Here is a 19,092-nt window from a genome sequence, read left to right as displayed (position 1 = left end):
TTTTGGCATTTTAAAGATTGCTCTATTTCTCGTTATATATTGCTATATCTCTGTATGTGAGTAACGTTGCACTCTTATATTTGATAGGGATATTACCAGTACAAGAACCTGCAATGTCAGAAAAATAAATTTCTGGGTACAGATACACTCTAATGTGTGAAAGGGATTAATAATTTGACTTGATTTTATGCAATTTAGTGAATGTATTTGATATCAAAGGTACTGTGCAGTAGTGGTTGAGGTAGGGATTCAGGTTTACGACATTCCTAAGTGAGATAATGAGAAACCTCTAAATGAAATATGAAAGAGTAACTATGTAATTTTAAGGATTCAACATTTATTTGATGAAAATTGGTTTTCAAATGGCTGAGATATCCCAAAAAGTGATAACAATAAAAGGCGACAGGCCATGCCTTTTATTAGGCTCTCTTTGTTTCACCTCGTTTTTGGATATCTCAGCCATTTCAAAACTGATTTTCATCAAATAAACTTTTGATACCCCTTAGAATTGCATGCTCTTTGACATCTCATAGAGTGGTTTCTGAATATCTCGTTAAACGCTAAAAGCTAAATCTTCACCTCAACCAGAACTGTACACACCCTTTAATGCTTGCAGTGAACAAAGAATCACAAAAATATTACCATCTTTCATTCACAGACTGAAAATATCTAAATTTTACTTCTAAATGTTTAAACTGTGACGCAGAGAAATCAATGGATGATTTATATAAAAATAAGACTACAATTTTTGTATTTTGCAGTGCATTCATATGTCATTTCATTTGGAGACGTGGTACAAATTCTTTGCCTTGTATAGCAGGCATGTACCGGTACTGGATTACTTCATGAAGCCCTCTATCAATAGTGGTAATTATTCCCAATGAAATCTACACATTGAAAACAAAACATTAACAAAATCTTCAACTGAAAGCATTTTGCACTTGGAAGAGAAGGGTCAATATGGTCTTCTTGTCAGTCTTTCTTTTTTTTTCCTTTTCTTGAAATTTGGAAATTTAGCTCAACAACCCACACAAGTATTCTGTAATTCAACTTTGGTAATACACACAGACCTTGTTTTAAGAAGGTCAATAAATATTACAATATTCTCTTTAACCCTAACTTACCTGGGGGGAGGGGGGGCATAATGGCCCCCCTCGACACTTCGCGCGACATCTCCACAACGCGAGAACGCATCCACATGGCGATTCATGACAATTTACCTTGAAGCCTTGCACAGCTTTTAAGATCAGATTTGCCACGTCCCGGTATGCGGTTTCGAAGTTACGCAACATTATGTAAGTGCATGTCAGAGTGAAAATTGCTCAAAAACATGATTTTGTGTACAAAACCAATGCAAATCAGGTTTCTATCTGAAATTCGTAATTGTATCATTATTTTTACTTTTAGTGATTTAAAAACAATTAATTTTACGTTTCTTATGATTGAAATAGTGTTGCCAATGATTCCCATTGAAAAAACAATAATGAACAAAAAGTAAAAAAACAAAGAAATACATAAGAAATTATAAAAACAATAAAATACATAAGAAATTAAAATTGATACCAATTTTTTTTTTGACCGAAATTAAATCAGAATTCACCAAAGAGTCCTCAAGTAAAAAATTTTGAAGTTCGGGGGCTTTGTTTAATGATTTCCAGCCAAATTCTAATTTCATGCATAAATTAATATTATTAATTCATATAAAATAAAATAAAGCGATTTATTGAAATTTAACAACACAGCCCTATAGATTGCGTCATGAGTGACGTGTGCGCCAATTTTTGTAACAAACGCGCGAATCGCAGCTGAGATCATAAGGGGGCCATCATGGCCCCCCCAGGACTCTAAGCTCACAAAATAGCCCAGGTAAGTTAGGGTTAAACAACAAGGTTTTTCTACAGGCACTGTTGCATTATTGCATAATATAGCTTCATCAAATATTTTGGGCAGAAATGATTTCAACACCTGGAAAACTCCTGTACTGGTAGAATCTACAAGTGTACATTGTAGTTCATATTGAACTTTCCCATTTAGATGCTCATCTTTAATACCAATCAAACATTTACATCTAGTACAATTTATGCTGTAGTAGAAAAGTTTAGTGTTGTTTCATCATGCAGATATCCAGTCTACTCGAGCTAGCTTATGATGCAACATTTAGGAATGCAAGCAATGAGGAGGCTTTTGCAAAAGTCGGGGTAATTGGGAAATCATAATAACATCTAACAATCTGTTAAGTAGATGACAGACTTCTCTCATCCCTTCCATCATCATTTTCCTGTTATTTCTTCTTTTTCTTTTTTGTGAAAGTGTAGAGGAGGAGGGAGAGTAACAATTTTGGTCATGGAATATGATAAACTGTACCATTTTTTTTTTGCATCTGCTTATAAAGTATAATATGCAGCAAAGAACACAATTATGACCAAAATTTCGCTCAAGAGATATGCTGACTGCTCCAGTCACCATACCTCCATCATGTTTGCATATTTCACCTAGTTCATAGCATGGGTTAAAATTATATTCTTCTTAAACTATTGAATTACCTCTAAACTGTAAAGAAAAAAAAATAAATAAAAGAACCCTTATGACATAAATTCTTCTTCACCATACACTTTTCTGTTGCCACACCCTGCACAGAGATGAATAGCTCATGTATCAAGGAGGTTAGTACAAATACTGATTAACAGGAATATCAAATCAGCATTCTATCCAAGCGATGCTGCCATCTCAAAAATTGTGGCTGCTGTATATTTCACCCACTGAATACAAACCAGCATCAACCAGGACCAAACCAGCATTCTATCCAAGCGACACTGTCATCTCCAAAATTGTGGCTGCTGTATATTTCATCCTCTGAATACAAACACTCAGCTGGTCTTGGTGCACTTGTCTGGCTGCACCTTTTCTCTTGAGGCAAGGGCAGAAAATGGCCTCTTCACACCAGTGAACTGCCTCTGGTGGGCACCTTGCCCAAAGCCTTCCAGAGCTGCCACCAGCTCACTCTGGTCAGAGATGTTGAGAAGGCTTGATGTGAAGGATTTGATGGCAGACTGGAAAACCAAGGGGTTCTCCTCCAGTTTGGTTTTGAGTCTACTATAGACATTAAACAGCTGCTGTTGCAGATCATGGCAGTCTGCATCCCTGTCACCCTGATAAGTATTTCCATCACTGTGATCATCTTCATCATAATCACCAGCATCATAGTCACTGTCATCAGAGCTCTCATTCCCAACAGGGTTTACATGACTCAGTACGTCCATTCCATATGAAACAGTTTGCCTGGAAGGTGGGTTTTCCTCCATCTGCCTAAGATCAAACTGTTCTTTACCTGCACAAACAGGGAAAAAATCACTCCTTGATTAACAAGAGACCCGCGGGTCTAGCGCTCACCTGAGTATCGCAAGTTCACCTTTCACGCAGTCACTAATCTAAATTATTCACAGCTCTACCAAAATTTGACCAGGCATTCTCAAGTAGAAGATGAAAATGTACAATAAGGGCCCAATCTTTTTTAAGATTCCTTAATTTGGGGGGATTGGGGCCCCCTGGGTGGGGCATGGTGCCCATTTTTATAAATTGAGATCCTGACCCCCTAGGGATGCTACCTGCCAAGTTTGACGAAAATACATGAGGTTTTCAGGAAGAAGATGAAAATGTACAATTCAGGCCCCCATTTGGACCTTCCCAACCAACCCCCCCCCCCCCTGCCCCCAAGAGGGGCACCCCTGGATCTCCTATGAACAAACTTGAAACTACAGTCATTAATGTACTCACTCATAGTATTATCTTACAATGTAGCTCTATAACTTCTGATTCTAGAGAAGATTTTTAAAGATTCCTTCATTTTGGGGGTTTGGGCCCCCTGGGGGCCCCCTGGGTGGGGCATGGTGCCCATTATAACAAATTGAGTTCATAACCCCCCAGGGATGCTACCTACCAAGTTTGGTGAAAATGGGTCATGAGGTTCTCAAGAAGAAGATAAAAATGTACAATTTAGGCCCTATTAGGACCCCTCCTCACCCCCCCCTCCCCTGGGTCCCAAGGGGGGGGGGGGGGGGCACCCCTGATTCTGCCATGAACAAACTTGAAACTACAGTCATCAATGTACAAACTCATAGTATTAACTTAGCTCTATCACTTCTGGTTCTAGAGAAGATTTTTTACAGATTCCATACTTTTGGGGTATTTGGGCCCCCTGGGGGCCCCCTGGGTGGGGCATGGTGCCCATTTTAACAAATTGAGTTCCTAACCCCCTAGGGATGCTACCTGCCAAGTTTGGTGAAAATGGGTCATGGGGTTCTCAAGAAGATGATGACAAGAGACCCGCGGGTCTAGCGCTCACCTGAGTATCGCAAGTTCACCTTTCACGCAGTCACTAATCTAAATTATTCACAGCTCTACCAAAATTTGACGAGGCATTCTCAAGTGGAAGATGAAAATGTACAATAAGGGCCCAATTTTTTCAAGATTCCTTAATTTGGGGGAATTGGGGCCCCCTGGGGCCCTCTGGGTGGGGCATGGTGCCCAGTTTGATAAATTGAGATCCTGACCACCTAGGGATGCTACCTGCCAAGTTTGACAAAAATCCATCATGAGGTTTTCAGGAAGAAGATGAAAATGTACAATTCAGGCCCCCATTTGGACCCTTCCAACCACCCCCCCCCCCCTACCCCCAAGAGGGGCACCCCTGGATCTCCTATGAACAAACTTGAAACTACAGTCATTAATGTACTCACTCATAGTATTATCTCAGCTCTATAACTTCTGATTCTAGAGAAGATTTTTTAAAGATTCCTTCATTTGGGGGGTTTGGGCCCCCTGGGGGCCCCCTGGGTGGGGCATGGTGCCCATATTAACAAATTGAGATCCTAACCCCCTAGGGATGCTACCTGCCAAGTTTGGTGAAAATGGGTCATGGGGTTCTCAAGAAGAAGATAAAAATGTACAATTTAGGCCCCATTAGGACCCCTCCTCACCCCCCCCCCCCCCCCCCCCCTGGGTCCCAAGGGTGGCACCCCTGATTCTGCCATGAACAAACTTGAAACTACAGTCATCAATGTGCTAACTCATAGTATTAACCTAGCTCTATCACTTCTGGTTCTAGAGAAGAAGATTTTTGCGGATTCCTTAATTTTGGGGGTTTGGGCCCCCTGGGGGCCCCCTGGGTTGGTCATGGTGCCCATTTTAACAAATGGAGTTCCTAACCCCCTAGGGATGCTACCTGCCAAGTTTGGTGAAAATGGGTCATGGAGTTCTCAAGAAGAAGATGAAAATGTACAATTTAGGCCCCATTAGAACCCTTCCCCACCCCCCTCCCCTGGGTCCCAAGGGGGGCACCCCTGATTCTGCCATGAACAAACTTGAAACTACAGTCATCAATGTACTAACTCATAGTATTAACTTAGCTCTATCACTTCTGGTTCTAGAGAAGAAGATTTTTACAGATTCCTTAATTTTGGGGGGTTTGGGCCCCCCTGGGGGCCCCCTGGGTGGGGCATGGTGCCCATTTTAACAAATTGAGTTCCTAACCCCCTAGGGATGCTACCTGCCAAGTTTGATGAAAATCGGTCATGGGGTTTTCAAGAAGAAGATGAAAATGTAAAAAGTTTACGCACGACGCACGACGGACGACGCACGACGGACGACGGACGACGGACGACGGACGACGGACGACGCACGACGCACGACGCACGACGGACGCCGGACGAAGGGCGATCGCAATAGCTCACTTGAGCCTTTGGCTCAGGTGAGCTAAAAATGTACAATTTAGGCCCCATTAGTACCCCTCCCCACCCCCCTCCCCTGGGTCCCAAGGGGGGCACCCCTGATTCTGCCATGAACAAACTTGAAACTACAGTCATCAATGTACTAACTCATAGTATTAACTTAGCTCTATCATTTCTGGTTTTAGAGAAGAAGATTTTTAAAGATTCCTTAATTTTGGGGGGTTTGGGCCCCCCTGGGGGCCCCCTGGATGGGACATGGTGCCCATTTTAGCAAATTGAGTTCCTAACCCCCTAGGGATGCTACCTGCCAAGTTTGATGAAAATCGGTCTTGGGGTTTTCAAGAAGAAGATGAAAATGTAAAAAGTTTACGCACGACGCACGACGCACGACGCACGACGGACGCCGGACGACGGACGACGCACGACGGACGCCGGACGAAGGGCGATCGCAATAGCTCACTTGAGCCTTTGGCTCAGGTGAGCTAAAAATGAACATATTAATAAATTTCATGAACACACAAACTGTAGTTGGTGACAAAATGTGAAGGGTTTTTTATGTGAAAGACAATATGAGCATACATCATCAACGCAATATGCATAAAATTACTGTGATATATGCGCAAAAAAAAAAGAAGAAAAAAAAACAGTACTAAAAACAGAAAGCCTATGGGAATATCTCTTCTGCAGATTTAAGTGCACATTATAAACAGTATTCAGGGCTACCTCTTTGCATAACACTTTATAGTTAAGAATTTGTATATAAAAGGTAATTGAATAATGCAAATGTATTGAGTAAAGAAAATATCTAGACTGCATTGTAATACAATCATTTTGCTGAGCAGTTCTTGAAACAAGTATCACTGTAAGGGCATATTCATAATAAGTAAAATCAGAAATTTGTATTCTCCCCTATTAAACACAGTTCTCAGGAAAAGAAAAAGTCAGAACAGACAACATTTTCATGGTGCATTTCAAATTCTTGTTGCGAAATTAACGGTGTAACCTGTCCAAAATTCTGAAATATCACTCTCATGCCAAACGCCATATACATGTATCTACAATTGTAAATGAAACTTCATATGCACAGAAAAACAGAAAAAATATATTACTCAATTTATAAAACCAGAGGAGCCAACACTTGCTACCCATTCATAACATTCATAACGAGACTTCACATGTGCTGCAGTTTAATACTGATTCCATAAAGCCACTTTTAAACAATATTAGATGGAAAGCAGGCAAATCAATTGAAAGTAGGTCCAAATCTGGCCATTTAAGGGATAATCATTACCTACAAACATAAGTGACCACTGACCTGTGGCAATGGCGTAGAACAATGAACGCATGGCAGATGCCAATGCTGGTACTTCTCTGTGGATGCTCTGGCCATAGATCTGATGGATAGCTGCTTGGTGACGGCATGGGTTTCCGGAGCAGCCAAGAGAGCAAGTGCAGATGCCCAACTCCATGTTGACCAGCTGATTCTGAGCCACATCTTCCTTGCCTTCAACTGGTTTCTTGTCTGAAGATGGTGTCAAGACTTCATACACAGTCGCACTCATCTTGGGTATAAAGCACAAGAAAAAAGAAAGGAAAAAACTTACCACAGATATGATTACTTTGCATACATCCAAATTCCTGTATGAAATGATGCAAACCAGTATTAGGCAACAGTTAGGTCATCTTCTGTGCCAGAAATATGAAATAGATGAATTCTACTTTCCTGACCCCCCCCCCCCAAAAAAAAAAAAACCAAAACAAAACAAAACAAAACAAAAAACAAAACAGTGTATTATAAATGTGACTGCAATGCTTTCTCATTCCGTAAGACATAGTCCTTGAATTTTGGTGCAATTATTATTTCATTTTAAGTATTCTTTGAAGTCAATGTACATTCTAATATCTCAAAAGAATCTTTTATACAAAGTGTATTCTTGTGCACCTACACATATGCCCCCCCCCCCCCCCCGAAAAAAAAAAGGGGGGGGGGGGACAGAATCAATTCAGTGTGTCCCTTATTTGCTACTGCAGCTGTGGCTACAATGTGGGTTTGCTGCTGCATCTAAAAGTGATGTGAATAGTTTTGTTTCTAAAGATCAAGTAAGTTATACCATCAACCTGCACATCGTTGATGCATTTCAATACTTGGAATTCAGTTTACACATGCAGAGCTGCTGTCAATTCACTGCAATTTGAAACTTCTTTTTCAGGCAAAGCTTGGCATAAGCACAGAATAGATTACTGTAAAAGTGGATATTTGCGTGCGACAAATATTTCGCGCTTGGCCGGGCAGGAAGAGTTTTGCGTGTTTTCAATTCTGCGGAATCAAGACATCACGCACAGGAACATATGGCAAGCAAAAATATTCGCATGCTTTTATTTTCACGCTAGTTTCTGGTTGCACGAAATGCGTGAAAATTTCAACACCGCGAAAATGTTCACTTTTACAGTACATATGACCGTGATTCTGCATGCAGATGCTCACTGTGCTTGTTTAAATCATTGACTACAATAGGGGAACCATAATTAAGATTTAGTTGCATATATAACATGAAAAGAGTATACAAGAAATTCTTTGTGATTGGTTGATGTGCAAAACATAATGTTAGGTTAGGTAGCTAAATACTATGAGTCTTGTGCCACACTGTCTAAAGAAGTTGTCTGAAGAGCAAGTAGTGTAAGCTGAATCACTTTGATCTGTAACAAATATCTGTATGAATTTAACATTGAGCATGAAATATTGTCGAGAATGTCATCCACTTAAATCAGCTGGTGGCAGTCCCTACCTGAATAATGCATTCTGACGGAATATCCATCTCTTTGGGGTAGAAGCGAGAGTTCAAGGTAAGTGTCTCACAGTGGCTGTTTGATGTACTAATGAGAGCATTCTCAAAGCTGACATTGAGCCTAGATGTGGCAAAGTCTACCATCTGGCACATGTTGAAAGACTTTTTTCTCCATGGCAGTTTGTTCTGCAGCACACGCAGGGAAGCTTCTGTTTGATAGTCCATGTCCTGAATGCAACTGACTGCCTGTGAGCAGTTCAAGATGGCCCACTGGTCTCTGGATCCATACAGGGTTGCTAGGTACTGAAGGAAGCATGGGTAGCGTTGGCAGGTTGCATTGGCCACTGCCTGGCTGTAGCACAATCCTAGAGATTGTGAGTTCCCAGCGTACACCATGCTTTTGACTCTACCTAGCAAGGCTGCGCGATCATCTGGTGCAATCATTCGCTTGGGGTCCATCATCCATCGCCATGCCGAATGGACAATCTGGCGAGAATTGAGCAGCGTTCGAGATGAAGGAAAAGATGTCTCAAAGGCAGTCTTCACAGCGACAATGTCGTCCACAACAAATAAGAGAGGGCCCTGGATCCGCCTGCCATAAAACGCTCCTTCCAAGAGGAGACACTTCAGTAGCTCAAGTCCATGAGTAATTGCGATTTCAGATTCCGAGGAGAGGACAAGCATCCCAAGAGGCAGGGCCCCAATTGGGCTTGGGGTAACAATTAGCAGAGTACGACAATTGTGCTTGCCTGGGCAGCCCCAGGTATCCACATAGCAAACATTAGCACTCTGGGCCCATTTCTTGTGCACTCTCTTCATGAGTGGAGTGCAGATTGCGATGGCAACCTTGTCATCTGAGGAAGTGCCCATTCGTATGCACTCTCCATGCTGGGTGTTGTATTGGTCTATAATCATGCCCAAATTGATTATCATCTCCTCATGGCTTGGATGACTGTATCCCACACGGTACAACCCATAGTAGAGCCTAAAAACAGACAATATCAGATTTTTATCCAAACTGAGTGCATTACAACTAATGATTATCATAACAATCATAGTTGCAGCAGTAGTAATAACATGAACAACAACAGTAATGATAATAACACAAATACTTTCAATTATGGATTCTACCCTCATAAGATTACTGGCTGAATGAGCAAAGGCCAGGGGTTTCATTTGGGACCGAGCATCACAAAACGACCAAAAAGTCGCACACACTGATTTTGTGTGAGGATTGAAAATAGGTGAAATGGGTCAACCGAGCCGATCTTGACTTTTTCATATTTTCTGAAAGCGCAAGTCTTCTTCTACATCATGCTAAAATTTGGGATCATAAAACGGACAGGAAAGTGGTTTTTTTTAGCAGTTCATCTCGAACATGTTTTTTGGCAGAACAGTGTGATTAAGTGTGTCTTTAGAGTCTCCTATTCATTTCTTAAAAACCTTGTACACACTCTTCACTTTCAACTCCTATAACTTTTGAAAGGATGATGCTACTACTTTGAAAGTTGGCATTGATTAAGGACAGAATGTTTTAATAAGGCATGCTTAATTTCAGTTTAATTTGATAATCCCTTCATTGTTGTTACTCCAGTGGTTTACATCCTGTTTCTTGTCCCATTCATCGCACAACCAGCACGGCTTGGTAAAGATTAAGCGCTTGAATAGACACTGTACTTCAGAGCCTCTTTTCTCAGTTCACACTTTTCCTTTGTGTGTGCTTTCTTTCCAATATTTAGATAGGTTAGAAGAGTCCATTTGATTTGAGTAATACATCATTTTCAAGCTTTAATTCTGGTCTTTCAGAATATGCTCTTAACTTAAATTTCATGTCAGGCGACTTTTTGTTTGTTCTGTGGTGCAGAGTCACATTTTATCATTATTCCTACAACTCTCTCAAGAGGCAGAACTTCAAAGAGTCAGAAAAAGGTTATAATCACAAGCAAAGAAAACAGGACTTCAAACACCTATATATGTTTATGGAAGATTTCCGAATGACTTTTCCACTGGCCGAAAGGATGAAGGCCACTTTTGAAAAGAACTGAGTTTCAGTGGGATATCCAGCAAACATGACAACAGGATGGTATTCAAATAAACTATTTGATCTGAGCACTATTCTGGTTCTTACGTGTATGTGTAGCATGATGAGATGGCACTTGATGTGCAAAAGCTGTAACAATATGGATATGTACATGTAGACATGAATTCTACAATTGATTGGTTGCTGCTCTGGTCTGTATATCACACATTTATGAACAGTGATGATCAAAGCGAAAAAAATTAATCAGACACACATTTTCCTCATTGTTTCCTTGTCCTAACATCACTGCCCACCCTCGAAGAATTGTACCAGCAGAAATAAGCTTTAAAGACATTCTAATCATGAACCTACACACAATATGAATCAAATGCTTTACAGTACCACTTCTTTGCCTTTCATTTCCGGGCAATACTTAGACATAACAACTACTCTCATTCTCCGAGTGCAGAAGTCGATCTTGAAAAAAAAAAGGGGGGAAGCAAGGTGACTTATAACGTTCTGCACTATCAGGATGGGTGATATGAATGATAATGATTTTTGCAGCCAGGCTTTTTATTCTTATGATACAAGAGGATGAGGAGAGACAGAAAAAAAAAAAAAAAATCAAAACTTGGTCTAAAGAAAAAACACTTGGATCAAATTAAAATTGATCACCTTTGTAAAAAACTAAAGAAAAATGACAAGAAAAGAAATGTTTTACAAACTAAAAGCATCAGAAAAAAAAATGTGAAAGTATTACTACCTTCATTCCAACAGAACACTTCAAGCTCTATTTCAATCAAACCATATCTAAAGAATTGCATAATAACAAAAATGTAGGCTGGCTGCCAACATGACCTCTCTTCTACTCAACAATCTAAGGGCGTATCTCATTGGAGGACACTTCACCACAACTGCCACGTCTGATCAGTGGCCATGAATCATGCGACTTGAAAGTCTGAAAAAACTAGAAATGTCGCTACGGCGACTGGTGTATGCCTCCGCCATAATGCATGGTTCTCCTAATAGGTCTATATTACAATGTGTTGACAATGTGTGATGACAGTTTCACACAATTGGCAAAATATTAAAATGACAGGTTTGCCACAAATGTTCTGAATGTTCACTTTCCTAGAACTAAGTTCAATTGGATGAATGATTAAAACGTCAGAGTGCAGGTATTTGGGGGAACTGATGATTTTTACTTGACTTTTGACCCTTTTTTAAGTTTATGCATTGAGTAATTTTCAAGGTATTGAGAAAAAGCATAATTTCAGTATCAAATGGTAGAATAGTATGATCTAAACCTGGCCTTGGACCTTTGACCTCACAGTTCCAAAGAGAATCACTGTTAGGTAGAACATGCATAAATATGTAAATTTCATGATAATACCTTGAGTTACTTTTGAGATATGGAGGAAGTGCAATTTAGCACTTTCACTTGACCTTTGACCTTTTGGCAAGAAACTTCCCACAGAATATATATTGGGTTATACATGCATACATCAAGTTTAAAAAAAAATCCTTCAGGCATTGCATAAATATAAGGAAAGTAGTGATATTTTGAGGAGTTGACCTTGACCTTTGACCCCCTGACCTTTGACCCATGACCCCCAACTTCCCTAGATAATCACGCATATATACTAAGTTCCATGAAGATACCTTGAACCATTTGCGAGATATGGAGAAAAACATGAAATTTCAACCTTTTTTTCACAAAATAACCTGTGACTTTTGACCTTTGACCCCATGACCCTAAAATCCAAACAAAGTATCATCCCCCCAGGATATACCCTAATACCAAGTTTGATGCAAAACCACCTCACGGTTCTTGAGATATCGACAAAAACAAAACGGGACGGACATACGGGCGGACGGACGGACGACCCGAAAACATAATGCCTCCGGCCACTTCGTTGGCGGAGGCATAAAAAAAATGGCTCATGCTCTCACCGACAAAGGAATTCCATACTGACTTCAGAAACATCCCCACAAGAGCCACATACGATGTTAATTCATTAGTCTGAAAGTCACAGAGAGGTCACCACTTGGCCAGAACTAAGGAAACCTTGCGGAAAATCTCTGTGACCGGCTGGAGACAGGAAAGTGTCTCTGAAAAACATAATGTTATGCCATGACTCCCTGGAGACCCATCTTCATTCCAGGAGATGTCATGAAGACATTACCAACAGAGGCATCTCCACGACTCGTGAAACTCAAGTTGCCACAAGGTCACCAACTCATCTTTAGTCCAATGAGTCCATTTTAGAGTGTGAATTAGATGGATGTGCCCTATATAACGGCAAGGGCTTACCTGAAACAGTAGCTGTTGTCAGGGGAGAGGGAACGGTCCAAGGAGACCTTGTGGAAGGCATTTCCATGTTCCTCCTGCAGGTCGTACTGAAGTACGTCTAGGGCTTTAGTTGGACAGAAGCCGGAGCGGAACAGCCCAACCAGCTTGTCCCTTGTCTCCTTCGACACATCGCGCTGTCTAAGCACTTCGGCTCCATTCGGCTCATGGTTGTGGATGTTTGTGATGACACACTTAAATGGATAGCCACTCTTTCTGTGTGGGTCTGTAGACCTGCAGCAGAAGACCCAAATACAGCACATTACAGTTTCTCTGCAGAAATTAATCCTATATGGAATCAATAAAAAATACAAGTTTATTTTATTTGTGTAGCCAGCTTAGTGTACTTATCATACACGTGATGTACAGACTTGTCTCAATCAGTGAGTACTGTGTGTAACAGATTATGGAACTTTGCAATAGCAGTTCAACCCTTAAAAGCACAGGGGGAGGAGGAGGGGGTCCCCCTTTACAAAAGATTAAACAAGCAAAATGAAGTAAAGTAGAGATAAGGTCATAAGCTATGAATCCGCATTAGGGAAGGTCTGCCTTGCATATGAACATTGTAAGTATCATCACATACAACCACTTACTTGGTACATAATGTTTCTTCACATAAAGCAAAACAAATGATACAAAGCCCTAACAATGTAAACTGGTGAGAACTACCAAGTGCATGAAAACAAGACTCATCAAATTTCTGCTTGTTCTGTGATGGTGCTGACACCAGTGAGGGTTCCAAGAGTGATATACGAAGTTTTAAGGCATTCTGCGGATAGACCAAGTTAAGGCATTCAGCGGATAGACCAACTTTCAATAAAAGCTATTCCCTGCATGGGCTGCATTAGATACAGATCATATCACATTTTATATTCCACAGTACTGATATAATATCCTTTTTATGACATGGGGAAAATGTTAGACTGATCCTACCTTGTGGTACCTTTTTTGTTCTTGGCATGTTTGAGGACGTGACACATGTGAGCTTTACAGTTTCTCTCCCTCTTGTTTCTTGAGTATTTCGTCTCCTTTAATGTTTCCTGCCGTGAGCCCAGTTTACAGAAGAAGCGTCTCTGTGCAAATAAAAAAAAAATATGACTGCTGAGTGCTTGTGAGATCCATCTTTTCTTCTTTTTCTTTCTGTAATATGAATTATCACTTACTATGGTACGCATTTTGCAATGTTTAAGAAAACAAAAACTTGGTGCTTTGCTACTAAGGCACATATCATCAGGTAAGAGGAATATGGAAAAAATCACATCCTCAAGATGGCAGGAAAATGCCATATTGATATACAGTATGTACAAAAGGAAAAAAGAAAAGAAAAATTACATTCAGATTTTCGTATTCACAACTCCCAATATAATTAAAGTGTCTAAATGCTACTTCAGGGTCTTCAGATATAACATCTCAGCTCCATTTTGCAGAATATCCCATTCAGTTTGGTTCAGCGGTCACAGAGAAATTATGTGGATTGTTGGTAATGCATGTCATGGGTCTGATTCTTCCCAGTGTAGCACTTGGATGCTCTTGGCACTGTATACACATATCAATGTATGAAAACAATGGACAGAACTTGGAGGGAGGGGATTCCTGACATGCTCTACAATACTCCTCATTTCTCTTTGACCACTGAAGCACATTGGGATGGGTTTTCTGTAAGATGTGGCCAATGAGTTATAGTTTCATACCCTGAAATCATATTTCGTAAGGATTGATTTACTATTTTTAAAGTTATCATTGAGGAGGGTTCCCACTGTAATTTTTTGGGGGACATATGGTATAGGCAACGGTAGCCCATTTTTGCTGTAGACCTCTTGCTAGGCTTCATTTTCGTCATATCCTTTTTTCTGGGGGGGGGGGGGGGGGGGGAGGGGGTGCTGCAATATATGAATCCTGAAGTAGCTCAGTACATCCTGGTGTGAAAAAAAAAGAAAAAATATATATAATAATACTGTATATATTCTGAAAATTGCATTTGTCTATAATTGGTTATAAAAGGTGCTTGGAATGTCCACTGTACTACAAGAAAATTCAAGGAAAACTTCACTGTTCATGTCACCACAAAGTTACAGCCAAAAACCTGACATGTATGCTAGTAAAGCAAAATGGCTTCTAGAGAAAAATGGAAATGCAGAGGGATTGCAAAGCAAGACTACAACTGAATAGAAGACTACTGGCCGATACCTGAATCTAGTCTCAGACTATTATGGTTGTGTAAAGGAGCTTAATGATAAATACATAGGCCTACCGGTACAGAATCTTCAGAATATGAAATTGTTTTCCTGAACTCAGATGGTTTGCAAACATACAGAACCCATTCTTAATGTCATATCTATGTAAAGAAAAAAGTGAATAACATAACACGAACTGAAAAAATAAATCTTGAAACAATGTAATATCACTGACTCATACCCTGTAGATGTTGCTCTTGCCACTGTCTTTCTTGCTGCCAGTGTAAGAATGAGACACCCTCCATATTGTTGAAGACTTGGCCTGCAGCAGCTTAAACCACTTTGCTGTTTCCTTCTCAGTGGTGAGGGGAAGACGTATGGTGGCTGAGAAATTTCCTACCTGGCCAGCACACTCTTCAAAGGCACACACTCTGTAGCTGTAGCCCTCTGGTAGAAAATTCTACAAGTTCAAAGAGAGAGAAGTGCTATTACTACCATACCAACAGGAAAATGCAAAGAGAGAGGAGTGCTATTACGACCATACCAACATGAAAATGCATGATTTTGGATAAACCATTAATTCATTACTATTAGGCCAGTATATGAGATTGATACAGTATATGAGATATGAAATTGCAAATTAATGTAAAGATCTATAAACTGGTGGTGAGTGGTGATAAAAATAAGTCTTGGTAATACAGTATTTCTGAGTGCATCCAGCAATATCTATGGCTGTAAATTCATTTTCAACTGCTCAAATTGAACTGTTATGACTGCACTTAGAGCTGAAACATGTCAGAATACTGTTTTTAAAAAAAAGTAATTTGAAAGATCAAAGTGTATCGTATGCTTTTAGGTCGTAACTGCCTCTAAACTCTGGTACTGCCTTCTTTTTTTTTCAGAGTAGATCTATCGGTTTGTTTGCTCAAGGACCATCATTAATAGCCTGACCACTAGTGACCAGATGCCGAGCACAGCATGCAAAGCATGGCATTCGCAGTGTGCAGCACAACTCAAAGGTACCATACAGCTATTTACCATTGGCAGCAGTGATTTTAAAAATGTTTGACTTATCACGTCTGATGTACCATTATGTGTGTAGGTCAGCGATTTTATAAAACATCCTACTTTTGTACATTGTACCATAACGGCCATTCCATGTACCGGTAACTCAAGATAGACACCAAGACCTTAAAATTTCAAGTCCAAGCAATTAAGAAAGAATATTTGGGGGGGTACCTGGTACCAGGTATATAATGTTGAAAGGGTGTAAATCTAATTTTTCACTGCTTTTCACTTTTTAACAGTCGAGTTACGCCTCCCAGAACAAAGATCACATTTACTACAAAAATTATGCCTCTTCGGTACCTTTTTTTAAATTTCACTATTTAAGGCATGTTCTACTATCTAGAAGTCTAAATGTTATAGGGCCTAGATTCATAATTTTTTCACATAAGGTCTCATCTTATACCCATTTTACCGTATCAAGCTGTTTTTTTCATTAAATGAAATGAGCTTGGCAATATTTTGATTGAAAACACCCTCGAAAAGTGTCACGCGAGTCACAAAAATACGTCTATATTTTATACTATTTTTAGATTGCTTTACGAGTTAAGTAGTACCGTAGTTATGGGTAAACTCGGCCTAGCGGGTAAAGTCGGCCGCCAGCATGCACAGTACAATTTTATGTACTGTGCGCGCTGGCGGCCGACTTTACCCACTAGGCCGAGTTTACCCATAACTACGGTACCGGGTAACGTTAGACTGTATGAATTGTAGCTGATAAATAATGAGGATCTTAGAGTCCTCAATCATACCAGAAAATAAGGTTTCCATTTCAATATTTGTAATAACCCCTTCATTGTGAAAAACACCAGAACAATTATGTCACGTGAGCCACGCAAGGATTTCTTACTAACGTTGTATAGGATTGTCACGCGAGTCACTACTCACTAGACTACTCACAGTTTTACAACTTTCAAGTTTGAAAAAATTAAAGACCAGAATGATTGAGATTTTTTTTGGATAAATTCTGCCTTAAAACTAAATCATTAGTAGACTCTAAAAGAGTCTAGGCTCTATCATGTCTATTAATACTGTCACCCATAAAAATCATACGTATACGGTATAGCTGTACCAATAATGAATCATGGCACAGCACAGCGCTGCGCTGTCTGGAGACAAGGCCGACAGTTTCTGATGTAAATTATCTCTATGAGCTCACTAGTCATTTGTAATCTGGCTGCTGTTGACTGAACATCATGACCAACTTCACTTGCACAAAAGATGACTTTTCACCATTCACTGATTCAGTGCACAACAACTGGTAAATAATACAGTAACTTGTTAATGTTAGTCAGTAGCGGTCCAAAATGAGGACCGCGTCTTAGCTCACCTGCTAATTTCCAGCTAACTTTTTGTGAAGCTTTACTGGTCTTTGCTACCCTGTTTACTGTTTATTTTAAGTGGTAATTTAACGGGTACATCTTTCAAACATGATATACATAGTGATACAATTTTTACAAGGCTAAGAATTATTTATTAGCTTCACTGGGACTGCCTTCAGTATGACAAACTCAAAGAATGCTAACGTTACTAGGCTGTACCAATCATGGCGCTGTACTAAATGGGCTCGTTTGATCGACTCTCATACTAGTGTTAGAACTACATGGACATGGTACAAACGTTAGAGAATCTAGAAAAAGACAACTTAGACATAACATTCTAGATAGAATCAGCCTGTGTTGATAACTCTAACAACGTTACCCCATCAACCCCAACGTAACGTTAGAGGGTTCGCCTTTGAAATACTTTAGCCCGACCAGCCGCCGCGCCGCGCCGCGCCGTCGAGCTCGGTGTCAAACCCGACTTCTGCACAGCTCGGACACTGTGCGTGTGACCGTTTTCTATCTCCAGCAAGGGCGGGCATCTAGGCCTAAGTGTAAGTGTTTAAATTAGCAATTAGAAGGGTCTACGCACCTTCAACGTAGAACAGTTTTCCAAGTCAAATGTTTCACAACTACAAGCCATTCTTATGAATTTCTCTGAATAGGACATCATTCCAGCACCAGCGCCAGCCAAGCCAGACAGCAGACAACTTTTATCAGTTTGATGTTCGCGAATTTGATCGATCGCGCTTCGATTCAGTGATAAATATATAGGCATGCGCGCGATCGATAACACAGCCGATTATGATATTTTATAAAATGGGTTCAAGAATGTAGCCAATAGGAAGCGCTGAAATGAGACACACCTCCTTCCTTTACTTCAGTACAACTGCACTGCCTGTAATCCTATGGTAGATTGCCGATCGTTTGTGCGCGCGGCGGCTCCTTTGATGAATTGCATGCATACGCGTACGCGCTGTCAATCCTGTAAACAACTTCTAGTTCGGGCTGCCGGCCGGCCGGCCTGTCTTCCCTTGTGCATAACATTATGTGGCGTACGTACGTATACTGTACTATACGTACACTTTGTACAGTACAGTAGACCAAGCGTTATGGGACCGGACGCGTACATGGAGTCACTTTGAAGAGCAAATCCAACGATTTAGCAGGTTAATTCTCACGCCGTTTTCAGAGTATGTTGTCTAGTAGGCCTATATGAGGAGTCTATATCAAGTCTTTAAGGTAAAGGGTGCATATTCTATGTAAAATAAGTAAGTTTTCATGCGGGTGTCCGGAAACCCAACCCCCCATTATACTTATACTGTATGTGCGGGACTTCCGCGAGTGCGACGTGCGTAAAAGTTTGGGACGAACATCTTCGGACGTCTTGACCCACAAAGGTACGTGAAAAACGCTGAAAAATGATATGTTAGTTTTCGAATTTTCGACCCATTTTATAAAACAAATGATGCACAGGATTATTTCGTGGCGTTAGTGTAGGCGTAGTGCACTCGAGGGTATTTACAATTGTGAAACATGCACGAGGCGAAGCCGAGTGCATGTTGCACTACATTGTAAATACCCGAGAGTGCACTACGCCTACACTAACGCCACGAAATAATCCTGTGCATCATTTGTATAATGGAACG

At 40.4% G+C, this 19,092-nt stretch overlaps 1 protein-coding gene across 1 annotated transcript; it reads right to left on the bottom strand.

Moving 5' to 3' along the window:
• Positions 1 to 12,943: 12,943 nt before the first annotated feature.
• On the bottom strand, positions 12,944 to 18,086 carry LOC139729803 (uncharacterized). Its single transcript, XM_071640734.1, has 5 exons — positions 18,036 to 18,086; positions 15,298 to 15,516; positions 13,816 to 13,955; positions 12,987 to 13,116; positions 12,944 to 12,949 (listed from the first exon to the last, which is right to left on the bottom strand). Exons 1-5 carry the CDS (start codon positions 18,084 to 18,086, stop codon positions 12,944 to 12,946), a joined length of 546 nt encoding a protein of 181 aa, XP_071496835.1.
• Between the last annotated feature and the right edge of the window lie 1,006 nt (positions 18,087 to 19,092).

The sequence above is a fragment of the Diadema antillarum genome, unplaced genomic scaffold (assembly GCF_040938485.1).
Source record: "Diadema antillarum isolate AM-2024a unplaced genomic scaffold, OU_Dant_1.0 seq00000264_RagTag, whole genome shotgun sequence".
Taxonomy (NCBI): Eukaryota; Metazoa; Echinodermata; class Echinoidea; order Diadematoida; family Diadematidae; genus Diadema; species Diadema antillarum.
This window is presented reverse-complemented; position numbering and strand designations above follow the sequence as displayed.